The sequence below is a fragment of the Gigantopelta aegis genome, chromosome 10 (assembly GCF_016097555.1).
Source record: "Gigantopelta aegis isolate Gae_Host chromosome 10, Gae_host_genome, whole genome shotgun sequence".
NCBI lineage: Eukaryota > Metazoa > Mollusca > Gastropoda > Neomphalida > Peltospiridae > Gigantopelta > Gigantopelta aegis.
The window spans coordinates 4324293-4350845 of record NC_054708.1 but is presented as its reverse complement, the minus strand read 5'-3'; the positions used below and the strand labels follow the sequence as shown (position 1 = coordinate 4350845).

Genomic DNA, 26553 nt, shown 5'->3' with positions numbered 1-26553 from the left:
CTTCTTCATTATCACCATCACACCCGTTGAGTTGTACAGTTAATTTATAACCTCCTCGCGAGTTCAACAAATATATTTTGCAGTTCATTTATAACCTCATCACCAATACGGATGAATAGCTCGTACAGGTATTTATAACCTCCTTACAAGTACACACGAGAAGCTCGTGCAATTGATTTATAACCGATGAGTGGTTCGTACAGTTCAGTTATAACCTCCTCAGGTGAGTAGCCCATATACATAACCTATAACCTCTCCACAAAGGCTAATAAGAAGAAAAGGCTATAGTGCTGGCTTGTTGTATTTCAGATAATTATGTACGTCGTGGCCGTGGCACAGCTAAACGGCGAAGGCGTCCCACGATTCAGCCCGCTGATATACCTTCCGACCAAACGACACGAAGTGTGGAGGTTCTTCACATACATGTTCTACCACCAAGGGTGGGTCACTCTAACACGTTTTTCTGGAAGTGTTTTTTTAAATTTTATTTTATTATTTTATTTTATTTTGTTTTGATTTAATTTGTTTGTAAGTTTGTTTTTGTTTTTATTGTTATTATTTTTTAATTTAAAAAAATGATTGATAATTTATTATTATTATTAAAATTTATTATTATTATTATTATTATTTAAATTATTATTTAAACACGTCTGTTTTAAGGTCTTCTTTGAAGCCGCGAAATGCTCCCGATGGGATAGGAAGCACTTTAGCTGAGAAAACAAACACTTTTATATCTCTTAGTCGAACGTTTTTGTTTTGTTTTTGTTTCATTTTGTTTTTTCTTCTTCTTACAAAATAATTTATATTATTAAGAGTTGTTACATACTGTGAAAGCTTTAACAGAAATTAACTTCATTTAGTTAAGAAGGTTGCATAGGGCTCCGTATTAAATATCAAGAGAGCTCTTTGACATTATACACTCACTAATGCTATTTACTAAAATAAACTGTTCGCTGCCATTGTAAGATATTTTCAACTAATACAGCCTTAACTGTGATTAAAATTACTTATTTAAAAGAATGAATGAATGAATGAATGAATGAATGAATGAATGAATGAATGTTTAACGACACCCCAGCACGAAAAATACATCGGCTATTGGGTGTCAAACTATGGTAATGTAAACAAATAAAGTGATGATCAATATCAATACAAGAATTCAAGATTTAAAGAAAAACAGTGTAAAGAACTGTACAAAAATACAAATATCACAGATAGATACTGACTTTTACTCAAAATTTCAATTTTGTGTTGTATTGGCCATTCTCAAAGAGAATGTTACACCCCTGCACCACGGTGAGGTTACAGCACGCGCAGGGGTTATTTAAAAGAAGTTCCTCTTTAGCATATTAGTATCTGACTACCCAACATGTGTTTGGTTGACCTAATATTTGTAGTTGTTCAAACTTCATTTACTTCCAAATATATACATGTTTCATATGTAGGAAGTTATTGAAAACTAAAATTCAATTTGGTCTACTACAAATATCAGGACACCCAGACATCACTGGCTTGGTCACTGCGTGGAGGGAGGGGTGGTGGCTGGTGGCATGACATGGCATTGATCTCATGTAACAGATAGGATTTTACACAGAGTGTTCTGTATTGTAGATACATTGATCTCATTTAACAGATAGGAGTTTACAGCGAGTGTTCTCCTATTGCAGGTACATTGATCTCCTTTTCAACGTCATCATTCAGGTCGTTGTTGGGTTTCCTCTCGAAGTTGTCTTCTCTTGGTGGCGACTTTTCATCGTTTACATCTGCGGGGTTATCACCGGTGCGTATAGAGGCGTGTTCAGAAGGCCGAGCGCTCGCGAACAATTTGACTAGTACCATCGTAGTCTATAATATCACATTCAAATAACATTGGGTGCAAAACCCAGTCTATTGAATGATCGCGATCACTCGCCCTCCTGTACATGCCTCAGGTTTCTTTAATTCTTTAAACAGACGTTTAAAATGTGCACAGCGTTGATGAACAAGGAGCGTTTGTGATGGTGGTGGATTTCTTCCCTCAGATCGGTCTGAGATCGATCCCCGTCGGTGGGCTCATTGGGCTATTTATCATTCCAGCCAATGCACCACAACTGGTATATCAAAGGCCGTTGTATGTACTGCCCTGTCTGTGGTTTGGTGCATATAAAAGATCCTTTGTTGCTAATCGAAAAGAGTAGCCCATCAAGTGAGGACAGTGGGTTTCCTCTCGCAGTATCTATGTGGTCCTTAACCATATGTCTGACGCCATATAACCGTAAATAAAATGTGTTGAGTGCGTCGTTAAATAAAACATTTCTTTCTTTCTTTCTTTGTTCCCTCAGTTTGCAAACGAAGGATATTGTTGATGAAAACGTTTTTTGTTTAATGATATCACTAGAACACATTGATTGATTAATCATCGGCTATTGGATATCAAACCGTTGGTAAGTCTGACACGTAGTCATCGGAAGAAACCCGCTACATTTTCCCTAATGCAGCAAGGGATTTTTTATATGTACTTTCCCACAGACAGGAAAGCACACACCACTGCCTTTAACCAGTTGTGGTTCACTGGTTGGAACAAGAAAAACCCCTCAATCAGTTGAATGGGTCCACCGAGGTGATTCGATCCTACGACGCAAACATATCAGGCGAACACTCAACCGACTAAGCTATTTCCCGCCCCATCCCTCATCTGCCCCCGACTCGTTGAGCTATTTCCCGCACCTGTCCCTTCTCTGCCCCCGCCTCGCTGAGCTGAGCTATTTCCCGCCCCTGTCCCTTCCTTTCCCTCGCTGAGCTATTTCCCGCCCCTGTCCCTTCCTTTCCCTCGCTGAGCTATTTCCCGCACCTGTCCCTCCTCTGCCCCCGCCTCGCTTCGCTGAAATATTTCCCGCCCCTGTCCCTTCCTTTCCCTCGCTGAGCTATTTCCCGCACCTGCCCCTCCTCTGCCCCCGCCTCGCTGAGCTATTTCCCGCCTTTGTCCCTTCAATGCTCTCGCCGAGCTGAGCTATTTCAAGCCCCTGTCCCTCCCCTGCCCTCGCTGAGCTATTTCCCGCACCTGTCCCTCCTCTGCCCCTGCCCTCGCTGAGCTATTTCCCTCCTCTGTCCCTCCTCTGTCCCCGCCTCTCTGAGCTATTTCCCGCACCTGTCCCTTCCTTTCCCTCGCTGAGCTATTTCCCGCACCTGTCCCTCCTCTATCCCCGCCTCTCTGAGCTATTTCCCGCACCTGTCCCTTCCTTTCCCTCGCTGAGCTATTTCCCGCACCTGCCCCTCCTCTGCCCCCGCCTCGCTGAGCTATTTCCCGCCTTTGTCCCTTCCATGCTCTCGCCGAGCTGAGCTATTTCAAGCCCCTGTCCCTCCCCTGCCCTCGCTGAGCTATTTCCCGCACCTGTCCCTCCTCTGCCCCTGCCCTCGCTGAGCTATTTCCCTCCTCTGTCCCTCCTCTGTCCCCGCCTCTCTGAGCTATTTCCCGCACCTGTCCCTTCCTTTCCCTCGCTGAGCTATTTCCCGCACCTGTCCCTTCCTTTCCCTCGTTGAGCTATTTCCCGCACCTGTCCCTCCTCTGCCCCTGCCCTCGCTGAGCTATTTCCCGCACTGTCCCTCCTCTGTCCCCGCCTCTCTGAGCTATTTCCCGCACCTGTCCCTTCCTTTCCCTCGCTGAGCTATTTCCCGCACCTGCCCCTCCTCTGCCCCCGCCTCGCTGAGCTATTTCCCGCCTTTGTCCCTTCCATGCTCTCGCCGAGCTGAGCTATTTCAAGCCCCTGTCCCTCCCCTGCCCTCGCTGAGCTATTTCCCGCACCTGTCCCTCCTCTGCCCCTGGCCTCGCTGAGCTATTTCCCGCACCTGTCCCTCCTCTGTCCCCGCCTCTCTGAGCTATTTCCCGCACCTGTCCCTTCCTTTCCCTCGCTGAGCTATTTCCCGCACCTGCCCCTCCTCTGCCCCCGCCTCGCTGAGCTATTTCCCGCCTTTGTCCCTTCCATGCTCTCGCCGAGCTGAGCTATTTCAAGCCCCTGTCCCTCCCCTGCCCTCGCTGAGCTATTTCCCGCACCTGTCCCTCCTCTGCCCCTGCCCTCGCTGAGCTATTTCCCTCCTCTGTCCCTCCTCTGTCCCCGCCTCTCTGAGCTATTTCCCGCACCTGTCCCTTCCTTTCCCTCGCTGAGCTATTTCCCGCACCTGTCCCTCCTCTGTCCCCGCCTCTCTGAGCTATTTCCCGCACCTGTCCCTTCCTTTCCCTCGCTGAGCTATTTCCCGCACCTGTCCCTCCTCTGTCCCCGCCTCTCTGAGCTATTTCCCGCACCTGTCCCTTCCTTTCCCTCGCTGAGCTATTTCCCGCACCTTCCCCTCCTCTGCCCCCGCCTCGCTGAGCTATTTCCCGCCTTTGTCCCTTCCATGCTCTCGCCGAGCTGAGCTATTTCAAGCCCCTATCCCTCCCCTGCCCTCGCTGAGCTATTTCCCGCATCTGTCCCTCCTCTGCCCCTGCCCTCGCTGAGCTATTTCCCGCACTGTCCCTCCTCTGTCCCCGCCTCTCTGAGCTATTTCCCGCACCTGTCCCTTCCTTTCCCTCGCTGAGCTATTTCCCGCACCTGCCCCTCCTCTGCCCCCGCCTCGCTGAGCTATTTCCCGCCTTTGTCCCTTCCATGCTCTCGCCGAGCTGAGCTATTTCAAGCCCCTGTCCCTCCCCTGCCCTCGCTGAGCTATTTCCCGCACCTGTCCCTCCTCTGTCCCCGCCTCTCTGAGCTATTTCCCGCACCTGTCCCTTCCTTTCCCTCGCTGAGCTATTTCCCGCACCTGCCCCTCCTCTGCCCCCGCCTCGCTGAGCTATTTCCCGCCTTTGTCCCTTCCATGCTCTCGCCGAGCTGAGCTATTTCAAGCCCCTGTCCCTCCCCTGCCCTCGCTGAGCTATTTCCCGCACCTGTCCCTCCTCTGCCCCTGCCCTCGCTGAGCTATTTCCCTCCTCTGTCCCTCCTCTGTCCCCGCCTCTCTGAGCTATTTCCCGCACCTGTCCCTTCCTTTCCCTCGCTGAGCTATTTCCCGCACCTGTCCCTCCTTTCCCTCGTTGAGCTATTTCCCGCACCTGTCCCTCCTCTGCCCCTGCCCTCGCTGAGCTATTTCCCGCACTGTCCCTCCTCTGTCCCCGCCTCTCTGAGCTATTTCCCGCACCTGTCCCTTCCTTTCCCTCGCTGAGCTATTTCCCGCACCTGCCCCTCCTCTGCCCCCGCCTCGCTGAGCTATTTCCCGCCTTTGTCCCTTCCATGCTCTCGCCGAGCTGAGCTATTTCAAGCCCCTGTCCCTCCCCTGCCCTCGCTGAGCTATTTCCCGCACCTGTCCCTCCTCTGCCCCTGGCCTCGCTGAGCTATTTCCCGCACCTGTCCCTCCTCTGTCCCCGCCTCTCTGAGCTATTTCCCGCACCTGTCCCTTCCTTTCCCTCGCTGAGCTATTTCCCGCACCTGCCCCTCCTCTGCCCCCGCCTCGCTGAGCTATTTCCCGCCTTTGTCCCTTCCATGCTCTCGCCGAGCTGAGCTATTTCAAGCCCCTGTCCCTCCCCTGCCCTCGCTGAGCTATTTCCCGCACCTGTCCCTCCTCTGCCCCTGCCCTCGCTGAGCTATTTCCCTCCTCTGTCCCTCCTCTGTCCCCGCCTCTCTGAGCTATTTCCCGCACCTGTCCCTTCCTTTCCCTCGCTGAGCTATTTCCCGCACCTGTCCCTCCTCTGTCCCCGCCTCTCTGAGCTATTTCCCGCACCTGTCCCTTCCTTTCCCTCGCTGAGCTATTTCCCGCACCTGTCCCTCCTCTGTCCCCGCCTCTCTGAGCTATTTCCCGCACCTGTCCCTTCCTTTCCCTCGCTGAGCTATTTCCCGCACCTGTCCCCTCCTCTGCCCCCGCCTCGCTGAGCTATTTCCCGCCTTTGTCCCTTCCATGCTCTCGCCGAGCTGAGCTATTTCAAGCCCCTATCCCTCCCCTGCCCTCGCTGAGCTATTTCCCGCATCTGTCCCTCCTCTGCCCCTGCCCTCGCTGAGCTATTTCCCGCACTGTCCCTCCTCTGTCCCCGCCTCTCTGAGCTATTTCCCGCACCTGTCCCTTCCTTTCCCTCGCTGAGCTATTTCCCGCACCTGCCCCTCCTCTGCCCCCGCCTCGCTGAGCTATTTCCCGCCTTTGTCCCTTCCATGCTCTCGCCGAGCTGAGCTATTTCAAGCCCCTGTCCCTCCCCTGCCCTCGCTGAGCTATTTCCCGCACCTGTCCCTCCTCTGTCCCCGCCTCTCTGAGCTATTTCCCGCACCTGTCCCTTCCTTTCCCTCGCTGAGCTATTTCCCGCACCTGCCCCTCCTCTGCCCCCGCCTCGCTGAGCTATTTCCCGCCTTTGTCCCTTCCATGCTCTCGCCGAGCTGAGCTATTTCAAGCCCCTGTCCCTCCCCTGCCCTCGCTGAGCTATTTCCCGCACCTGTCCCTCCTCTGCTATTTCCCCCCTGCCTCGCTGAGCTATTTCCCGCACCTGTCCCTCCTCTGTCCCCGCCTCTCTGAGCTCTGTCCCCCTTTCCCTCGCTGAGCTATTTCCCGCACCTGTCCCGCACCTGTCCCTTCCTTTCCCTCGCTGAGCTATTTCCCGCACCTGTCCCTTCCTTTCCCTCGCTGAGCTATTTCCCGCACCTGCCCCTCCTCTGCCCCCGCCTCGCTGAGCTATCCCGCCTTCGCTGTCCCTTCCATGCTCTCGCCGAGCTGAGCTATTTCAAGCCCCTGTCCCTCCCCTGCCCTCGCTGAGCTATTTCCCGCACCTGTCCCTCCTCTGCCCCCGCCTCGCTGAGCTATTTCTCGCACCTGTCCTCTCCTCTGCCCCCGCCTCGCTGAGCTATTTCCCGCACCTGTCCCTCCTCGCTGAGCTATTTCCCGCACCGCCTCGCTGAGCTATTTCCCGCACCTGCCCCTCCCTGCCCCCGCCTCGCCTATTTCCTGCACCTGTCCCTCCTCTGCCTCGCTGAGCTTTCCCGCACCTGTCCCTTCCTTTCCCTCGCCTATTTCCCGCACCTGCCCCTCCTCTGCCCCCGCCTCGCTGAGCTATTTCCCGCCTTTGTCCCTTCCATGCTCTCGCCGAGCTGAGCTATTTCAAGCCCCTGTCCCTCCCCTGCCCTCGCTGAGCTATTTCCCGCACCTGTCCCTCCTCTGCCCCCGCCTCGCTGAGCTATTTCCCGCACCTGTCCCTCCTCTGTCCCCGCCTCGCTGAGCTATTTCCCGCACCTGTCCCTTCCTTTCCCTCGCTGAGCTATTTCCCGCACCTGTCCCTTCCTTTCCCTCGCTGAGCTATTTCCCGCACCTGCCCCTCCTCTGCCCCCGCCTCGCTGAGCTATTTCCCGCCTTTGTCCCTTCCATGCTCTCGCCGAGCTGAGCTATTTCAAGCCCCTGTCCCTCCCCTGCCCTCGCTGAGCTATTTCCCACCCTTGTACCCCCCCCCCCCCCCCGCCCTGCTGAGTTATTTCCAGCCGGTGTTCCTCCGTATCAAAACAGTATCTCTTCACAATGCGGAGTCGAATGGGTATCTGGCAAAATAGTGGTTGATTCCAGTAATCTCTAGTGCCTCGTCTGTAGGAGGACAGCCACTCCCGAGGATATCCGTTACTGTGCAATTCATTGTTCCTGTACTGTCATCCAGACTAGTTTACTGAATCAAAACTAGCAAAGGGCGGAGTTCATTGGCATATCTATGGTTGTAATGACATGCATTTATGAATCACTTCAAAACTATTTGACTCAGTTCCATTTTTCTTAGCAAAAATATAGTTAGCCTCTAGTAACAACACTTATACAGAACCCGTTTATTTACAGGCTCTTTGATACAGTCGGTGACCGACCACTATGTTGGTTTGGTAGGAGCCAGTGGCGGGGCATACGCCATACTGACAGCCCACGTCATGGCTATGATATATGTGAGTATCTCAAGTTAGACCATGATATGACTATGATATATGTGAGTATTTCAAGTTAGACCATGATATGGCTATGATATATGTGAGTATCTCAAGTTAGACCATGTCATGGGTATGATATATGTGAGTATCTCAAGTTAGACCATGATATGACTATGATATATGTGAGTATTTCAAGTTAGACCATGTAATGGGTATGATATATGTGAATATTTCAAGTTAGACCATGATATGGCTATGATATATGTGAGTGGGCCCTATCTCAAGTTAGACCATGTCATGGGTATGATATATGAGAATATTTCAAGCTAGACCATCTTACGGGTATGATATATGTGAATATTTCAAGTTAGACCATATTACGAGTATGATATATGTGAATATTTCGAGTTCGACCATGATATGGGTATGATATATACGAGTATTTCAGGTCAACACATGTAATTCGAATATTGAGGTTTTCACTCCATCCCATGCTTTGTATTTTCCTCCAGCCCATGTTATGCGAGTACGTGCATTTCACTTATAGGTATGATACATTATTTCATTTCAGCCCATTTTACGGGTGAAATATATGTATTTATCCTATAACTTACCCATAATATCCATGTCATAAACCCATGTGATAATTTTAGTGTATTAACCCGGTTAATAATGGTATGCAAATTTGCAAGGTCTCTGGGTAATGCGTTGCCAATAATACATGTGTACCTGGGCGTAACGTTTTCAAAGATTTAGTTAAAATGCGTGACGTCAGACTAATTTGTGCCAATCGTGATGACGTCATTTTACCGATAGCGGTGACTTAGTACTGTGAATGAAAATGTTATTTTAGAAATGTTATAGGATAAATAGAATTCGCTACTCGTGTTTTTTAATATGTAACATATCAACCTCGTCTAGTTAATCGGTATTGGTCTCAGCAGAGCCTCGACAAATACCGATTGACATAGACTCGGTTGATATTTTCCATATTAAAAAATACTCGTGATGAATCCTCTATTTATTACACACCAGTGTAAAATATTGTTCATGTCATAACAATCACTCAATATCTAACTAGTGTAATATTGGCGTGACATGAGCGTGACGTTGATCACTTGCTGACCCAATTCGTAAAAAAAATAACCTGTTATAGGTATCGACATCTGCATACATTAGGCTTTCGCTCGTCAAATACCAAGACTGTCCTCTCATTTCATAAAAATGGTATGACAGGCAAGCTAGTTTAGTATTCTCTATATATTTCAAGTCAGTCCATGCTATATGAGAATATGAATAATATATTGGCTTTTATCAGTAACGTTTCTTTTGTTTAACGACACCATTAGAGCACATTCGTTAGGCTTTTATCAGATAACTTAAATATTGCTGTACCAATACCGACATCATTATTTGAGTAAAGAGTAGAAAATGCAGACATCGATACTGTAAACAAGGAGACGCATTTAGTGTGCGACACTAGAGCACACTGATTTATTTTCGGCTGTTGGATGTCAAACATTTGATAAGTCTGCCATATATTATTACATACGACACCCGCTTCACTTTTTCCATTAGTAGCAAGGTTTTTTTTATATGCACCATACCACAGACAGGATAACACATACCACGACCTCTGATATACCAGTCGTGGTGCACTGGCTGGAACGAGAAATAACACAATGGCCCACAGACGGGGATCGATCCCAGACCGACCGCGCATCAGACAAGCGCTTTACCACCGGGCTACGTTCCGTCCCATCGTACGTACGAAACGAAACTCAAGAACAATGTATTAGGAAGTAAAATAAGATTTGAGCTGGTACGAACCCTCGGACGACCAGAGACAATGAATATGCAAACACCGATATTGTAAACAAGAAGATGTATCTAGTGTGTATCGATCCCTGACGGTAGACCCATTGGGCTATTTCTCGTTCCAGCCAGTGCAGCGTGACTGGAATATCTAAAGGCCGTGGTATGTACTACCCTGTCTGTGTGATAGTGCATATAAAAGATCCATTGCTGCTAATCGAAAAGAGTAGCCCATGAAGTGTGTAACTGTAGTTGACAGAAAGGCTCTGTTATTGGGGAACATCTCACAACAGTAGAAACCCGAGGAAAGTCTCTTTAAGATGCCACAATTATTCTGTCTATTCCAGAATTGGTCCGAGCTCAATAATGACCCAAACCAGAGCAAGTGTCGCAGGAGGGCCTGTAACGTTCCCCTGAGAGTAATTGTAATCATTCTGGTCGGTAAGTTGAACTGTACAGCAATAATTCTAATCATTCTGGTCGGTAAGTGGAACTGTACAGCAATAATTCTAATCATTCTGGTCGGTAAGTTAAACTGTACAGCAATAATTCTAATCATTCTGGTCGGTAAGTGGAACTGTACAGCAATAATTCTAATCATTCTGGTCGGTAAGTGGAACTGTACAGCAATAATTCTAATCATTCTGGTCGGTAAGTTAAACTGTACAGCAATAATTCTAATCATTCTGGTCGGTAAGTGGAACTGTACAGCAATAATTCTAATCATTCTGGTCGGTAAGTGGAACTGTACAGCAATAATTCTAATCATTCTGGTCGGTAAGTGGAACTGTACAGCAATAATTCTAATCATTCTGGTCGGTAAGTGGAACTGTACAGCAATAATTCTAATCATTCTGGTCGGTAAGTTAAACTGTACAGCAATAATTCTAATCATTCTTGTCGGTAAGTTGAACTGTACAGCAATAATTCTAATCATTCTTGTCGGTAAGTTGAACTGTACAGCAATAATTCTAATCATTCTGGTCGGTAAGTTGAACTGTACAGCAATAATTCTAATCATTCTGGTCGGTAAGTTAAACTGTACATGAATAATTCTAATCATTCTGGTCGGTAAGTGGAACTGTACAGCAATAATTCTAATCATTCTGGTCGGTAAGTTGAACTGTACAGGAATAATTCTAATCATTCTTTTCGGTAAGTTGAACTGTACAGCAATAATTCTAATCATTCTGCTCTGTAAGTTAAACTGTACAGGAATAATTCTAATCATTCTGGTCGGTAAGTTGAACTGTACAGCAATAATTCTAATCATTCTGCTCTGTAAGTTAAACTGTACAGGAATAATTCTAATCATTCTGGTCGGTAAGTTAAACTGTACATGAATAATTCTAATCATTCTTGTCGGTAAGTTGAACTGTACAGCAATAATTCTAATCATTCTGGTCGGTAAGTGGAACTGTACAGCAATAATTCTAATCATTCTGGTCGGTAAGTGGAACTGTACAGCAATAATTCTAATCATTCTGGTCGGTAAGTGGAACTGTACAGCAATAATTCTAATCATTCTGGTCGGTAAGTTAAACTGTACAGCAATAATTCTAATCATTCTTGTCGGTAAGTTGAACTGTACAGCAATAATTCTAATCATTCTTGTCGGTAAGTTGAACTGTACAGCAATAATTCTAATCATTCTGGTCGGTAAGTTGAACTGTACAGCAATAATTCTAATCATTCTGGTCGGTAAGTTAAACTGTACATGAATAATTCTAATCATTCTGGTCGGTAAGTGGAACTGTACAGCAATAATTCTAATCATTCTGGTCGGTAAGTTGAACTGTACAGGAATAATTCTAATCATTCTTTTCGGTAAGTTGAACTGTACAGCAATAATTCTAATCATTCTGCTCTGTAAGTTAAACTGTACAGGAATAATTCTAATCATTCTGGTCGGTAAGTTGAACTGTACAGCAATAATTCTAATCATTCTGCTCTGTAAGTTAAACTGTACAGGAATAATTCTAATCATTCTGGTCGGTAAGTTAAACTGTACATGAATAATTCTAATCATTCTTGTCGGTAAGTTGAACTGTACAGCAATAATTCTAATCATTCTTGTCGGTAAGTTGAACTGTACAGCAATAATTCTAATCATTCTGGTCGGTAAGTGGAACTGTACAGCAATAATTCTAATCATTCTTGTCGGTAAGTTGAACTGTACAGCAATAATTCTAATCATTCTGGTCGGTAAGTGGAACTGTACAGCAATAATTCTAATCATTCTGGTCGGTAAGTTAAACTGTACAGGAATAATTCTAATCATTCTGGTCGGTAAGTTGAACTGTACAGGAATAATTCTAATCATTCTTTTCGGTAAGTTGAACTGTACAGCAATAATTCTAATCATTCTGCTCTGTAAGTTAAACTGTACAGGAATAATTCTAATCATTCTGGTCGGTAAGTTGAACTGTACATGAATAATTCTAATCATTCTGCTCTGTAAGTTAAACTGTACAGGAATAATTCTAATAATTCTGCTCTGTAAGTTAAACTGTACAGGAATAATTCTAATCATTCTGCTCTGTAAGTTAAACTGTACAGGAATAATTCTAATCATTCTGCTCTGTAAGTTAAACTGTACAGGAATAATTCTAATCATTCTGCTCTGTAAGTTAAACTGTACAGGAATAATTCTAATCATTCTGCTCTGTAAGTTAAACTGTACAGGAATAATTCTAATCATTCTGCTCTGTAAGTTAAACTGTACAGGAATAATTCTAATCATTCTGCTCTGTAAGTTAAACTGTACAGGAATAATTCTAATCATTCTGCTAGATAAGTGGAACTGTGCATCTTAATATCAGTGTGGTAATTTCAACTGTAGAATGATGTGCCAACGAAAGTCAGCTTGTTTCTTTTGGATATTGTTATTTAGTTCTCCCCCCCCCTCTCTCTCTCTCTCTCTCTCTCTCTCTCTCTCTCTCTCTCTCTCTCTCTCTCTCTCTCTCTCTCACATTCTATCTGTCTTTCCTCTATCTGCTCTTCTCTATGTCTCTACTTTTGTCTCTCTCATTCTGTCTCTATGTCTGTTTTTTTCTATTCGTCTGTCTATGTCTGTTTTTCTGACTTCGTCTGTCTATATGTCTGTCCTCTATCACCCTCCTGGCTATACTTGTCTTTGTTTTACCTGTAACATTTGTAACTGACAACACTCATTCTTTCATACATTCCTTCCATAAGAAAAGGATTTTCGCTTTAGTTTTTTTTTAAGCGATGCCATGTCCTACTAACATGTGTTTATGTTTCAGTGGCAGTGCAGGTTGGACTCGGTGTGTACAGACGGTTTCTCCGTCCCGATTATGTGAAGTTCGGTATTGCTGCTTATGGAGGGGGAGTTCTGGCAGGTATGTAGCCAAGGTTCACGTCTGTGCCAATATGAAAAGCAGTGCGATTGCTATTTACGACAGCTGTACACTAGAATTTAAGTTTGGTATTGCTGCATATGGAGGGGGAGTTCTGGCAGGTATGTAGCCTACGTTCACGGCCGTGCCACTATGAAAAGCAGTGCGATTGCTATTTACGACAGCTGTACACTAGAATGTAAAGGAAAAGCAGTGCGATTGCTATTTACGACAGCTGTACACTAGAATGTAAAGGAAAAGCAGTGCGATTGCTATTTACGACAGCTGTACACTAGAATGTAAAGGAAAAGCAGCGCGATTGCTATTTACGACAGCTGTACACTAGAATGTAAAGGAAAAGCAGCGCGATTGCTATTTACGACAGCTGTACACTAGAATGTAAAGGAAAAGCAGCGCGATTGCTATTTACGACAGCTGTACACTAGAATGTAAAGGAAAAGCAGCGCGATTGCTATTTACGACAGCTGTACACTAGAATTTAAAGGAACTTTCTTACACACCCTTTGGTGAGAACATCACTCGTTATTTTTAAGAACACATACTTGTAAACACATACAAGTGCGATAATATTTTAAAGACATACGACTGGCTGCTCCTAGGTGATGACTAGGTAACCAATGCCATACATCCAATGAAAAAAAAAGACAACGGTCGAATCGATCACTTCGTGACGTACAAGTTGACCTGAAATTGACTTGTCTGTGAAGCACAAGTTAACTATAAGTGCAAAGTTATAGGTTTTCGTTGGAAAAGGCATTTAAATTTAATTAAAAACTGTTTTTTCCCCCAGCATATTTAAGAATAGAATACAGCATTCGTGTCCGTTAGATACCATTTATCACACAACTCGTTAAGAAACGTATTCAACTCGCCATCGCTCGTTAGATACTTTTTAAAACAACTCGTAAGATAAATGGTATCTAACGGCTACTCATGTAGTATTCTGTGTGTCAAAACTGATGATATGTGTTATTGGTTTTTCAAAACATTTGTTGAAAGACTTAGTTATGCTGAATACAAGCGCGAATGCAGGCGAGGGGGGGGGGGGGGGGGGTGTCTCGTCGCTGGACGTCCCCCATCACAATTTTCTGCACATGCGCCTGCTTTCCAATATCACATTCATTTAAACGTTCCTTTCACATGTCATTAAATATACCCTATTTTTTTAGTATTATATGCACACACGCACAAATACGTGCATGTATGTATGAAAATACCGTCATACACACAAACACACATACACAAAGATACACGCACTTGAATATTTAGTAATTTGTTTTCGTACAAATTGTTATATTTTGCAGGTTTTCTGCTTGGTAAACCGTTCATGAAAGATCGCAGACGATATCCGTGGCAGCAGAACGCTGGGTGGTTGGATCTGTTTATTTTCATCGCCTTTGTTGGCGGCTGTGTTATTTTCAACATCGTATTCCGAGGCTACCCGGCCACGATCTACTAACATCAACTGTTACACGTGGCGTGTTCTACTTGGCGAGCACCCCATGACTGGTTTCCATATTACCCTATTACATTTAACAGAAACACTAAAAAAAACAGTAGAGTAAGTAACAGCGAGCGCTCGACCACCCGAACACGCTTCTGAAATTGATTAAATCATCTTAGACTGGTCTAGAGTGTCGCGTGCAGGGTTCAAAGTGAACGGTGTTGTACCGTACACCTCCTGCACTAGGAATTCAACATTAGTGTTACAGAGGAATCGACAGTTTTACGAACAACAATAATAATGGTTAGCCGTTATCCATAGACGCTTCAAGAAAATGAGGTAATCGTGGCCCAGTGAAAGGGAAAGTTTGTTTTCTTTAACGACATCACTAGAGCACATTGATGTCTTAATCATCGGCTACTGGATGTCAAACATTTGGTAATTTTGACATTTAGTCTTACAGAGGAAACCCGCTACATTTTCCCATTAGTAGCAAGGGATCTTTTATCAGCACCATCCCACAGACAGGATAACACATACCACGGCCTTTGTTATAACAGTCGTGATGCACTGGCTGGAACGAGAAATAGTCCAATAGGCCCACATACCGACCGCGTATTAAGCGAGCGCTTTACCACTGGACTATGTCCCGCCCAGTAAATTGAATAAGCTGAGGTTGCCCATCATCAATCAACAAATGAAATTATTCCTCGTCTATATGCCTTATCTGAATCCCAACTCTGCTCTTGGCGGCCTGGGAGACGAAATAAATGCGGTTTACCTTCTCTGTCTGGTCTCCGTGATATGATTTATACATGATAGAATAATAATAATAATATAAAATTCAGTTAAAATGTAAATGAATGTGTTGAACAGTATAGGAGACAGACGTTACCAATAGTTTATAATTACAAGTGAAGCTGTTCTGTGAGAAATATCAGAACCATCATTGTGAAAATGTTCCCGATGGAGATTAACCATTAAAGTGACATATTAAATTATATATTATACTTTCTGCTTTCAATATTCGTGTATGTGTATTTAGTAAGTTTCCGATCGTCCTCAAGTTTGTAACAGACCAGATTTCATTATTTCCAGTATCTGTTTTCATATGTACAACAATATTGAAAAATAAGATCCAGTTTGGGCAGCTACAATCATTAGGACCATCAGAAAAACATGGGTCTGTTTATTCAAAGCATAGTTTAATTCACTCATTTTAATTTGCACAAATACGAAATAAACTTGAAATTTGATTTTGTATGGATACCTTTGGCTGTTCTAAGTCAAGTATCAACATTATGTGTTCAAGTATTATTTGTATTGATTCAGAACAGAACAGAACAGAACTTTATTACGCTCAGACCGTTACACAACGTCATATGAGGAACATGATATATAAACTGTAGTGACAATATAGGGTATAGGTAGTACTAGACCAAATAACTTCCGGCTGGGTCAAAGCTGGAGGTGCACCGAACTTTTGATAGAGAAGTGAACACCACAAGTCCTGTGATTGGTTATAAATGTGAGTGTGTTGGTTGTAAAAAATAATAGTTTTATCTGGGTTAAAAAAAAAAAGCAATTTTATTTCATCTGGTACCAATGTGTCAAGTAGCCTTGTGCTTGAAACATGTATGGGGTACCTGTAAAAAAAGAGTACTCGAATTTTGTGCGGAACTAGGGTAGTCATAGACGCTACCCGTTATCTCAGAAACGAGCAGCTTGACCCCCATTTTTGTCTGATTCACTTTAAGTGTGAGGGGTGGTAGTATTTATATCCGTGGCGTTTATGTCGGTTGATACGTTGCAGGTAGGAGTTTTAGCCACATATGTTACTATTGTCGTCTATGGGATTTGATTTGGTAGTATACACCCTTTACAGGAGACAGTAGAACAATGGTATTAATACAAATGCAATACAGAAATAAAGACAATAGTATAATACAAATACAACAGAATAATAAAGGCAATAATAAAATACAATTGGAATAAAGTAATGTAATGTCACATTATTGTAATTACTACCAAAATGTGCTAATCAGGCGCGCACACATATATGTATACTTGGGTAGTGATAGACATTGTGAATAATTATAGGCCAGTGATCTTTTAGGGTTTACTGCATTTATCAATAATTTCTTTTATTAATTTACTTAATTTCTTGAGAACACCTATTTTGCTATTCGTCATTAGTTGTTTAAATTTCAACATACTTGGTTTGTTATAATAATATGGCTTAAGCAAATGTTTACGGGAGTTAGTGAAATAAGTACATGTAAATAAATAGTGCTCCATATAACATGAATAGCGGGCTGCCTTTTTTACTGGCAGGATGTGTCTTAAGAATTTTATGTGAATATTTTCAATGATATCGATGTTTTCATAACCCCATATTTCGCATCCGTATAAGAGAATCGGGAGTACAATGGAGTCAAATAGTTTTAATTAGCATTCTACTGAAAAGTTATTATTTTTAGATTTAGACAGAACAAAGTACATTGCTTTTGTTGCCTTTTGAGTTAGCTGGTTTTTGCCTGTATTAAATTTAGTTCTGTTCTGTTTTGTTCTGCAAACAAATAGTAATTAAAGGGACATTCCTGAGTTTGCTGCATTGTAAGATGTTTCCGACTAATAAAATATTTTTACGATTAAACTTAAATATTAAATATATTTTCTAGTTTAGAATATCAGTGTCTGTACATTCAATGTGTTTCTGGTCGTCTTAATATTTGTAAGGAGCCCAAACTTGATTTTGTTTTCAAATAATTTCGTACGTACGAAAAAAATAATATTCAGAAAATAAAATAACATTTAACCTAGTAAAAATATTAGAACGATCAGAAACACGTTTAATATACAGCCACTCATATTTTATGCAGAAAAATATATTTCATATGTAATTACAATCGTTAAAAAAGCTCTGTTAGTCGATAACACCTTAAAAATTGCAGCAAACTCAGGAATGTCCCTTTAAGACAAATTTCATAAAATATAGCTGTTGGCGCCACATAAACTACTCTTTTGAACTGGCTGATATTAAAAAAGTACATCTATTGTATCCAATTAACTGTGAAGTTACGCACTAACTGCGCGCGCGCACACGCGCGCGTGTGTGTGTGTCTCTCTCTCTCTCTCTCTCTCTCTCTCTCTCTCTCTCTCTCTCTCTCTCTCTCTCTCTCTCTCTCTCTCTCTCTCTCTGTCTCTCTCTCTGTGTGTGTGTGTGTTTGTACATTGATGTCAAGAACAAGGCGCCACTCATTAAAATCAGCTTTGATGTCACACCCTGTTTTGATATTGTACACACATTTTCATATTTTGTTTTGTGAAAATATAGTACATGCATTTTTTATGTTTTTGGTAAAGCCACTGTACATAATTTTCATCAAGATGAAAGTAACAGAAATGACTGATGCAGGTTATGCTCATAACAGAAAGAAAATGTTTTTTAAATTATTATTTAAGGACCACTCTGACATTGAGAGAGGAAACCCGCTGTGGCCACTTTATGGGCTACACTTTGCGATTAGCAGCAAGTCGTGGAGCACCTGCTGGAACGAGAAATAGTCCAATGGGCCCACCAATGGGAATCGATCCGAGATGAATCGCGCATCAGGCGAGCGCTGTACCACTAAGCTACGTCCCGCCCCTGCTAAGAAACCCCCTCCTGTTCAACATATTTTCTTCTCTTTTTTTCAATGTATTTTTCGGGGGAGCATGACTCGACCCTCATACATTTTACTCGCCACAGCCTACCGCCGACCTCCGCCACCCCACCCCGTATACATTCCTGCACACACGTCTGAGGCGCCAACGGTGGGGCAGGTTATGCTTATCTTTCGCGCACACCTGATATCATCACTTGAAAGTGATTCATGGATGACGTCATCACAGCTGTCTATAAATAATCTACTTAATTCTGGCTTGTGCGGGTTTAAATGTATCGAACCGATCTTGACAGTGGCAGTCTTCCGGTAGACCGGTCGGGACGGATGTATCATCCCGAGGAGTGGCAGTCCTCCGGTAGACCGGTCAGGACGGATGTATCATCCCGAGGAGTGGCAGTCTTCCGGTAGACCGGTCGGACGGATGTATCATCCCGAGGAGTGGCTGTCCTCCGCTAGACCGGTCGGGACGGATGTATCATCCCGAGGAGTGGCAGTCTTCCGGTAAACCGGTCAGGACGGATGTATCATCCCGAGGAGTGGCAATCCTCCGGTAAACCGGTCAGGACGGATGTATCATCCCGAGGAGTGGCTGTCCTCCGCTAGACCGGTCAGGACGGATGTATCATCCCGAGGAGTGGCAGTCTTCCGGTAAACCGGTCAGGACGGATGTATCATCCCGAGGAGTGGCAGTCTTCCGGTAAACATAACAATGCTTCAAGGCTGCAATCATGGCTTAGTTAAAAGTTTCCTTTGGTTCTGTTTTGCGCGGAGATTCCATTTGTTTCTATATTATTGTGATAACGGTTTTGTCGTTAAAGAGAAAGCCTACTGTCACAACATTCCCACATTTAGCGCCAAATGGTTTTTATAATAAGTACTTTTGTTTTACTAACAACACTGCAAATATCACGGGATTTGATAAATAAGCTGAGGGGTCCCCCCCCCCCCCCCCCACACCCCCCCCACTGAACCTCGTAGTGCCTTCAAGCGAACAGAATCCGTTACTGGAACAAGAACTCACTTTAATGACACGAGCGTTGATCTGTTGACACTGCTGACTGGAACGGGAATTGATATTCATTTCTACTTTTAAACTTTTATCGAAAATGTTGATATATTCTCCAGAATTAATTATGTGCAGTGACATCAGCAGTTTTTGATATATTTACTTAGGGCAGTCTAACACCTTGATGGATAGACTGGATTGCGCTAGGTCATTGTTGACTATAGGCAAGAAGAAGAATTAGTTTGTCCGCAGAGATAAAGTACTATATATAATATACGGTTTTAAATGTTTAACGAAATCTCTGGGTTTTTTAGAGATAGGAAGCTTACTACTGACGAAACCTAAAATGGATATCAACAACTGAACCTATATATATCCTACATTTATCGGTTTACTTTCACAACGATTGTTTAGTTGCTTCTACATAGTGTAAACAGTCATGTTACAAACTAACCAATGTTTACTGAAATACAAGTCACAATCATGTTACAAACTAACCAATGTTTACTGAAATACAAGTCACAATCATGTTACAAACTAACCAATGTTTACTGAAATACAAGTTACAGTCATGTTACCAACTAACCAATGTTTACTGATAATACAAGTCACAGTCATGTTACAAACTAACCAATGTTTACTGAAATACAAGTCACAATCATGTTACAAAGTAACCAATGTTTACTGAAAATACAAGTCACATTTTAAAAACTAACCAATGTTTACTGAAATACAAGTCACAGTCATGTTACCAACTAACCAATGTTTACTGATAATACAAGTCACAGTCATGTTACAAACTAACCAATGTTTACTGAAATACAAGTCACAATCATGTTACAAAGTAACCAATGTTTACTGAAAATATAAGTCACAGTCATTTTAAAAACTAACCAATGTTTACTGAAATACAAGTCACAGTCATGTTACCAACTAACCAATGTTTACTAAAACGACAAGTCACAGTCATGTTACAAACTAACCAATGTTTACTGATAATACAAGTCACAATCATGTTACAAAATAACCAATGTTTACTAAAACGACAAGTCACTGTCATGTAACAAACTAACCAATGTTTACTGAAAATACAAGCCACACATGTGTTTGACGAATGCCACTATTTCTCTCATTGTACCAACAAACTATTTGTAATCCATGGACAAAGCCTAGTGATATTCATCTTAACCGTACAATTGGTTATGCTAATATGAATAAACGTTGTTCGGCCATTTTCGTTTAATTCGGGCAAAAACCAGCCTGACCCCTCTATAAAAATGGGAATCCGTACTAAGATCAGACTTTCATTTACGTAAAGAAATATTGACCACAGTTAGCCCCAATTGTTAGTTTGTCCTTTCAATTTTATAAATAAAAATAAATGAAATGATTTGGAAATACATTTTTGTGGGCATGTAACCGAGTGAGTGACAAGTCGAATTTATAAGCCCATACACCACGAAGGTTTCGGGCACGTCCATCCCAGGTTCGGTACCTGACAGGGCCAGGGATCTGAAGCGGGACAGACATGTACAGTGAAGGTAAAATCTTTACATTCGACAAGAGAAAAATTACAAAATACTTTTGGTCTTCATGCCAAACTGAGACTGTCCCTTTAATAGCGTGTGTTGCTGGTAGAAGTGGGTGTGGTTTGACCTGCACTGTGAACATGGCATCAGTGTGACACAGATGACATCAGCAGTTTCAGACACGGCTAAAACAAATTGATATATGTGTCCAAATGGAACAATTTGTCAATAGCATTTGTTTGGTCTTCTTGAGCCAGGTCAAACAGTAAACCCCGGGATACGTGGATTGAAAAAAAAAAAAAAAAAAAGTTTTTTTTTTTTTTTTTTTTTTTATTTTTTTTTTACAAACAAGTCTGTTTTGGTTCACGTTATTTGGGGCACAATGATTGATCAGTATTTACATTGGTGCTTGAAACATGTATGGGGTACCTGTAACAAAAGAGTACTCGAATTTTGTGCGGAACTAGGGTAGTCATAGACGCTACCCGTTATCTCAGAAACGAGCAGCTTGACCCCCATTTTTGTGTGATTCACTTTAAGTGTGAGGGGTGGTAGTATTTATATCCGTGGCGTTTATGTCGGTTGATACGTTGCAGGTAGGAGTTTTAGCCACATATGTTACTATTGTCGTCTATGGGATTTGATTTGGTAGTATACACCCTTTACAGGAGACAGTAGAACAATGGTATTAATACAAATGCAATACAGAAATAAAGACAATAGTATAATACAAATACAACAGAATAATAAAGGCAATAATAAAATACAATTGGAATAAAGTAATGTAATGTCACATTATTGTAATTACTACCAAAATGTGCTAATCAGCGCGCACACATATATGTATACTTGGGTAGTGATAGACATTGTGAATAATTATAGGCCAGTGATCTTTTAGGGTTTACTGCATTTATCAATAATTTCTTTTATTAATTTACTTAATTTCTTGAGAACACCTATTTTGCTATTCGTCATTAGTTGTTTAAATTTCAACATACTTGGTTTTGTTATAATAATATGGCTTAAGCAAATGTTTACGGGAGTTAGTGAAATAAGTACATGTAAATAATAGTGCTCCATATAACATGAATAGCGGGCTGCCTTTTTTACTGGCAGGATGTGTCTTAAGAATTTTATGTGAATATTTTCAATGATATCGATGTTTTCATAACCCCATATTTCGCATCCGTATAAGAGAATCGGGAGTACAATGGAGTCAAATAGTTTTAATTAGCATTCTACTGAAAAGTTATTATTTTTAGATTTAGACAGAACAAAGTACATTGCTTTTGTTGCCTTTTGAGTTAGCTGGTTTTTGCCTGTATTAAATTTAGTTCTGTTCTGTTTTGTTCTGCAAACAAATAGTAATTAAAGGGACATTCCTGAGTTTGCTGCATTGTAAGATGTTTCCGACTAATAAAATATTTTTACGATTAAACTTAAATATTAAATATATTTTCTAGTTTAGAATATCAGTGTCTGTACATTCAATGTGTTTCTGGTCGTCTTAATATTTGTAAGGAGCCCAAACTTGATTTTTTTCTTCAAATAATTTCGTACGTACGAAAAAAATAATATTCAGAAAATAAAATAACATTTAACCTAGTAAAAATATTAGAACGATCAGAAACACGTTTAATATACAGCCACTCATATTTTATGCAGAAAAATATATTTCATATGTAATTACAATCGTTAAAAAAGCTCTGTTAGTCGATAACACCTTAAAAATTGCAGCAAACTCAGGAATGTCCCTTTAAGACAAATTTCATAAAATATAGCTGTTGGCGCCACATAAACTACTCTTTTGAACTGGCTGATATTAAAAAAGTACATCTACTGTATCCAATTAACTGTGAAGTTACGCACTAACTGCGCGCGGTCACACGCGCGCGTGTGTGTGTGTGTGTGTGTCTCTCTCTCTCTCTCTCTCTCTGTCTCTCTGTGTGTGTGTGTGTGTGTGTGTGTTTGTACACTGATGTCAAGAACAAGGCGCCACTCATTAAAATCAGCTTTGATGTCACACCCTGTTTTGATATTGTACACACATTTTCATATTTTGTTTTGTGAAAATATAGTACATGCATTTTTTATTTTTTTGGTAAAGCCACTGTACATAATTTTCATCAAGATGAAAGTAACAGAAATGACTGATGCAGGTTGTGCTCATAACAGAAAGAAAATGTTTTTTAAATTATTATTTAAGGACCACTCTGACATTGAGAGAGGAAACCCGCTGTGGCCACTTTATGGGCTACACTTTGCGATTAGCAGCAAGTCGTGGAGCACCTGCTGGAACGTGAAATAGTCCAATGGGCCCACCAATGGGAATCGATCCGAGATGAATCGCGCATCAGGCGAGCGCTGTACCACTAAGCTACGTCCCGCCCCTGCTAAGAAACCCCCTCCTGTTCAACATATTTTCTTCTCTTTTTTTCAATGTATTTTCCGGGGGAGCATGACTCGACCCTCATACATTTTACTCGCCACAGCCTACCGCCGACCTCCGCCACCCCACCCCGTATACATTCCGGCACACACGTCTGAGGCGCCAACGGTGGGACAGGTTATGCTTATCTTTCGCGCACACCTGATATCATCACTTGAAAGTGATTCATGGATGACGTCATCACAGCTGTCTATAAATAATCTACTTAATTCTGGCTTGTGCGGGTTTAAATGTATCGAACCGATCTTGACAGTGGCAGTCTTCCGGTAGACCGGTCGGGACGGATGTATCATCCCGAGGAGTGGCAGTCCTCTGGTAGACCGGTCAGGACGGATGTATCATCCCGAGGAGTGGCAGTCTTCCGGTAGACCGGTCGGACGGATGTATCATCCCGTAAACCGGTCAGGGAGTGGCTGTCCTCCGCTAGACCGGTCGGGACGGATGTATCATCCCGAGGAGTGGCAGTCTTCCGGTAAACCGGTCAGGACGGATATATCATCCCGAGGAGTGGCAATCCTCCGGTAAACCGGTCAGGACGGATGTATCATCCCGCGGAGATTCCATTTGTTTCTATATTATTGTGATAACGGTTTTGTCGTTAAAGAGAAAGCCTACTGTCACAACATTCCCACATTTAGCGCCAAATGGTTTTTATAATAAGTACTTTTGTTTTACTAACAACACTGCAAATATCACGGGATTTGATAAATAAGCTGAGGGGTCCCCCCCCCCCCCCCCCCCCACCCCCCACTGAACCTCGTAGTGCCTTCAAGCGAACAGAATCCGTTACTGGAACAAGAACTCACTACCTACTTTAATGACACGAGCGTTGATCTGTTGACACTGCTGACTGGAACGGGAATTGATATTCATTTCTACTTTTAAATTTTTATCGAAAATCTTGATATATTCTCCAGAATTAATTATGTGCAGTGACAGCAGCAGTTTTTGATATATTTACTTAGGGCAGTCTAACACCTTGATGGATAGACTGGATTGCGCTAGGTCATTGTTGACTATAGGCAAGAAGAAGAATTAGTTTGTCCGCAGAGATAAAGTACTATATATAATATACGGTTTTAAATGTTTAACGAAATCTCTGGGTTTTTTAGAGATAGGAAGCTTACTACTGACGAAACCTAAAATGGATATCAACAACTGAACCTATATATATCCTACATTTATCGGTTTACTTTCACAACGATTGTTTAGTTGCTTCTACATAGTGTAAACAGTCATGTTACAAACTAACCAATGTTTACTGAAATACAAGTCACAATCATGTTACAAACTAACCAATGTTTACTGAAATACAAGTCACAATCATGTTACAAACTAACCAATGTTTACTGAAATACAAGTCACAGTCATGTTACCAACTAACCAATGTTTACTGATAATACAAGTCACAGTCATGTTACAAACTAACCAATGTTTACTGAAATACAAGTCACAATCATGTTACAAAGTAACCAATGTTTACTGAAAATACAAGTCACAGTCATTTTAAAACTAACCAATGTTTACTGAAATACAAGTCACAGTCATGTTACCAACTAACCAATGTTTACTGATAATACAAGTCACAGTCATGTTACAAACTAACCAATGTTTACTGAAATACAAGTCACAATCATGTTACAAAGTAACCAATGTTTACTGAAAATACAAGTCACAGTCATTTTAAAAACTAACCAATGTTTACTGAAATACAAGTCACAGTCATGTTACCAACTAACCAATGTTTACTAAAACGACAAGTCACAGTCATGTTACAAACTAACCAATGTTTACTGATAATACAAGTCACAATCATGTTACAAAATAACCAATGTTTACTAAAACGACAAGTCACTGTCATGTAACAAACTAACCAATGTTTACTGAAAATACAAGCCACACATGTGTTTGACGAATGCCACTATTTCTCAACCCTTTTGTACCCCTCAGCTTATTTATCAAATCCCGTGATATTTGCAGTGTTGTTAGTAAAACAAAAGTACTTATTATAAAAACCATTTGGCGCTAAATGTGGGAATGTTGTGACAGTAGGCTTTCTCTTTAACGACAAAACCGTTATCACAATAATATAGAAACAAATGGAATCTCCGCGGGATGATACATCCGTCCTGACCGGTTTACCGGAGGATTGCCACTCCTCGGGATGATACATCCGTCCTGACCGGTTTACCGGAAGACTGCCACTCCTCGGGATGATACATCCGTCCCGACCGGTCTAGCGGAGGACAGCCACTCCTCGGGATGATACATCCGTCCGACCGGTCTACCGGAAGACTGCCACTCCTCGGGATGATACATCCGTCCTGACCGGTCTACCAGAGGACTGCCACTCCTCGGGATGATACATCCGTCCCGACCGGTCTACCGGAAGACTGCCACTGTCAAGATCGGTTCGATACATTTAAACCCGCACAAGCCAGAATTAAGTAGATTATTTATAGACAGCTGTGATGACGTCATCCATGAATCACTTTCAAGTGATGATATCAGGTGTGCGCGATGTTTTACAAACAAGTCTGCTTTGGTTCACGTTATTTGGGGCACAATGATTGATCAGTATTTACATTGGTTTAGCTGAGTCATGTAGCCAGACTTTATATAGCAGCTTGCGCCAATCAGAGGCATAGAAACGGAGAAAGTATACAGTTCATCAAACGTTAGAATCCAGGAATCTGCCAATTTACCTCATCTTAACAAAAAGAAAAGGTAATTAAGATTTATTTTCTTTTACAGTTTTGAAACAAAGTGTAATTAACAAAAAAGAACGATACAAATTAAAAGTTAAAGTTTGTTTTGTTTAACGACACCACTAGAGCACATTGATTTATCAATCATCGGCTATTGGATATCAAACATTTGGTAATTTTGATATATAGTCTTGGGAAATCCTCTACACTTTTATGTTAGTAGCAAGGAATCTTACACACACCACGTCCGTTGCTATGCCAGTCGTTGTGCACGAGTTCGAAAGAGAAATAGTCCAATGGGCCCACCGACGGGGATCGATCCTAGACCGACCGTGCATTAAGCGAGCGCTAAATACCGCGGGGATAGCTACGTCCCACCCGACTACTGCGATTAGTTGGAAGCCTTGTCAAATACCGCGGGGCTAGCTACGTCCCACCCGACTACTGTGATTAGTTGGAAGCCTTGTCAAATACCGCGGGGCTAGCTACGTCCCACCCGACTACTGTGATTAGTTGGAAGCCTTGTCAAATACCGCGGGGCTAGCTACGTCCCACCCGACTACTGTGATTAGTTTGAACCCTTGTCAAATACCGCGGGGCTAGCTACGTCCCACCCGACTACTGTGATTAGTTTGAACCCTTGTCAAATACCGCGGGGCTAGCTACGTCCCACCCGA

The 26553-nt window shown here is 42.6% G+C and overlaps 2 protein-coding genes across 3 annotated transcripts in view; both read left to right on the top strand.

Moving 5' to 3' along the window:
- Positions 1-15003, top strand: part of LOC121383416 (rhomboid-related protein 2-like) — a 31165-nt gene extending 16162 nt beyond the window's left edge. For both annotated transcript variants that reach the window (XM_041513431.1, XM_041513430.1), the window contains exons 6-11: positions 310-440; positions 1668-1780; positions 7795-7895; positions 10040-10133; positions 12959-13054; positions 14377-15003. In XM_041513431.1, coding sequence (XP_041369365.1) covers positions 310-440; positions 1668-1780; positions 7795-7895; positions 10040-10133; positions 12959-13054; positions 14377-14531 — 690 coding nt within the window. In that variant the 3' untranslated portion in view covers positions 14532-15003. The remainder of the gene's footprint in view (positions 1-309; positions 441-1667; positions 1781-7794; positions 7896-10039; positions 10134-12958; positions 13055-14376) is intronic.
- Positions 15004-23501: 8498 nt separating this feature from the next.
- LOC121382880 overlaps positions 23502-26553 on the top strand; it is a 21654-nt gene continuing 18602 nt past the window's right edge. Inside the window, exon 1 of the mRNA XM_041512554.1 lies at positions 23502-23648. Coding sequence (XP_041368488.1) covers positions 23502-23648 — 147 coding nt within the window. The remainder of the gene's footprint in view (positions 23649-26553) is intronic.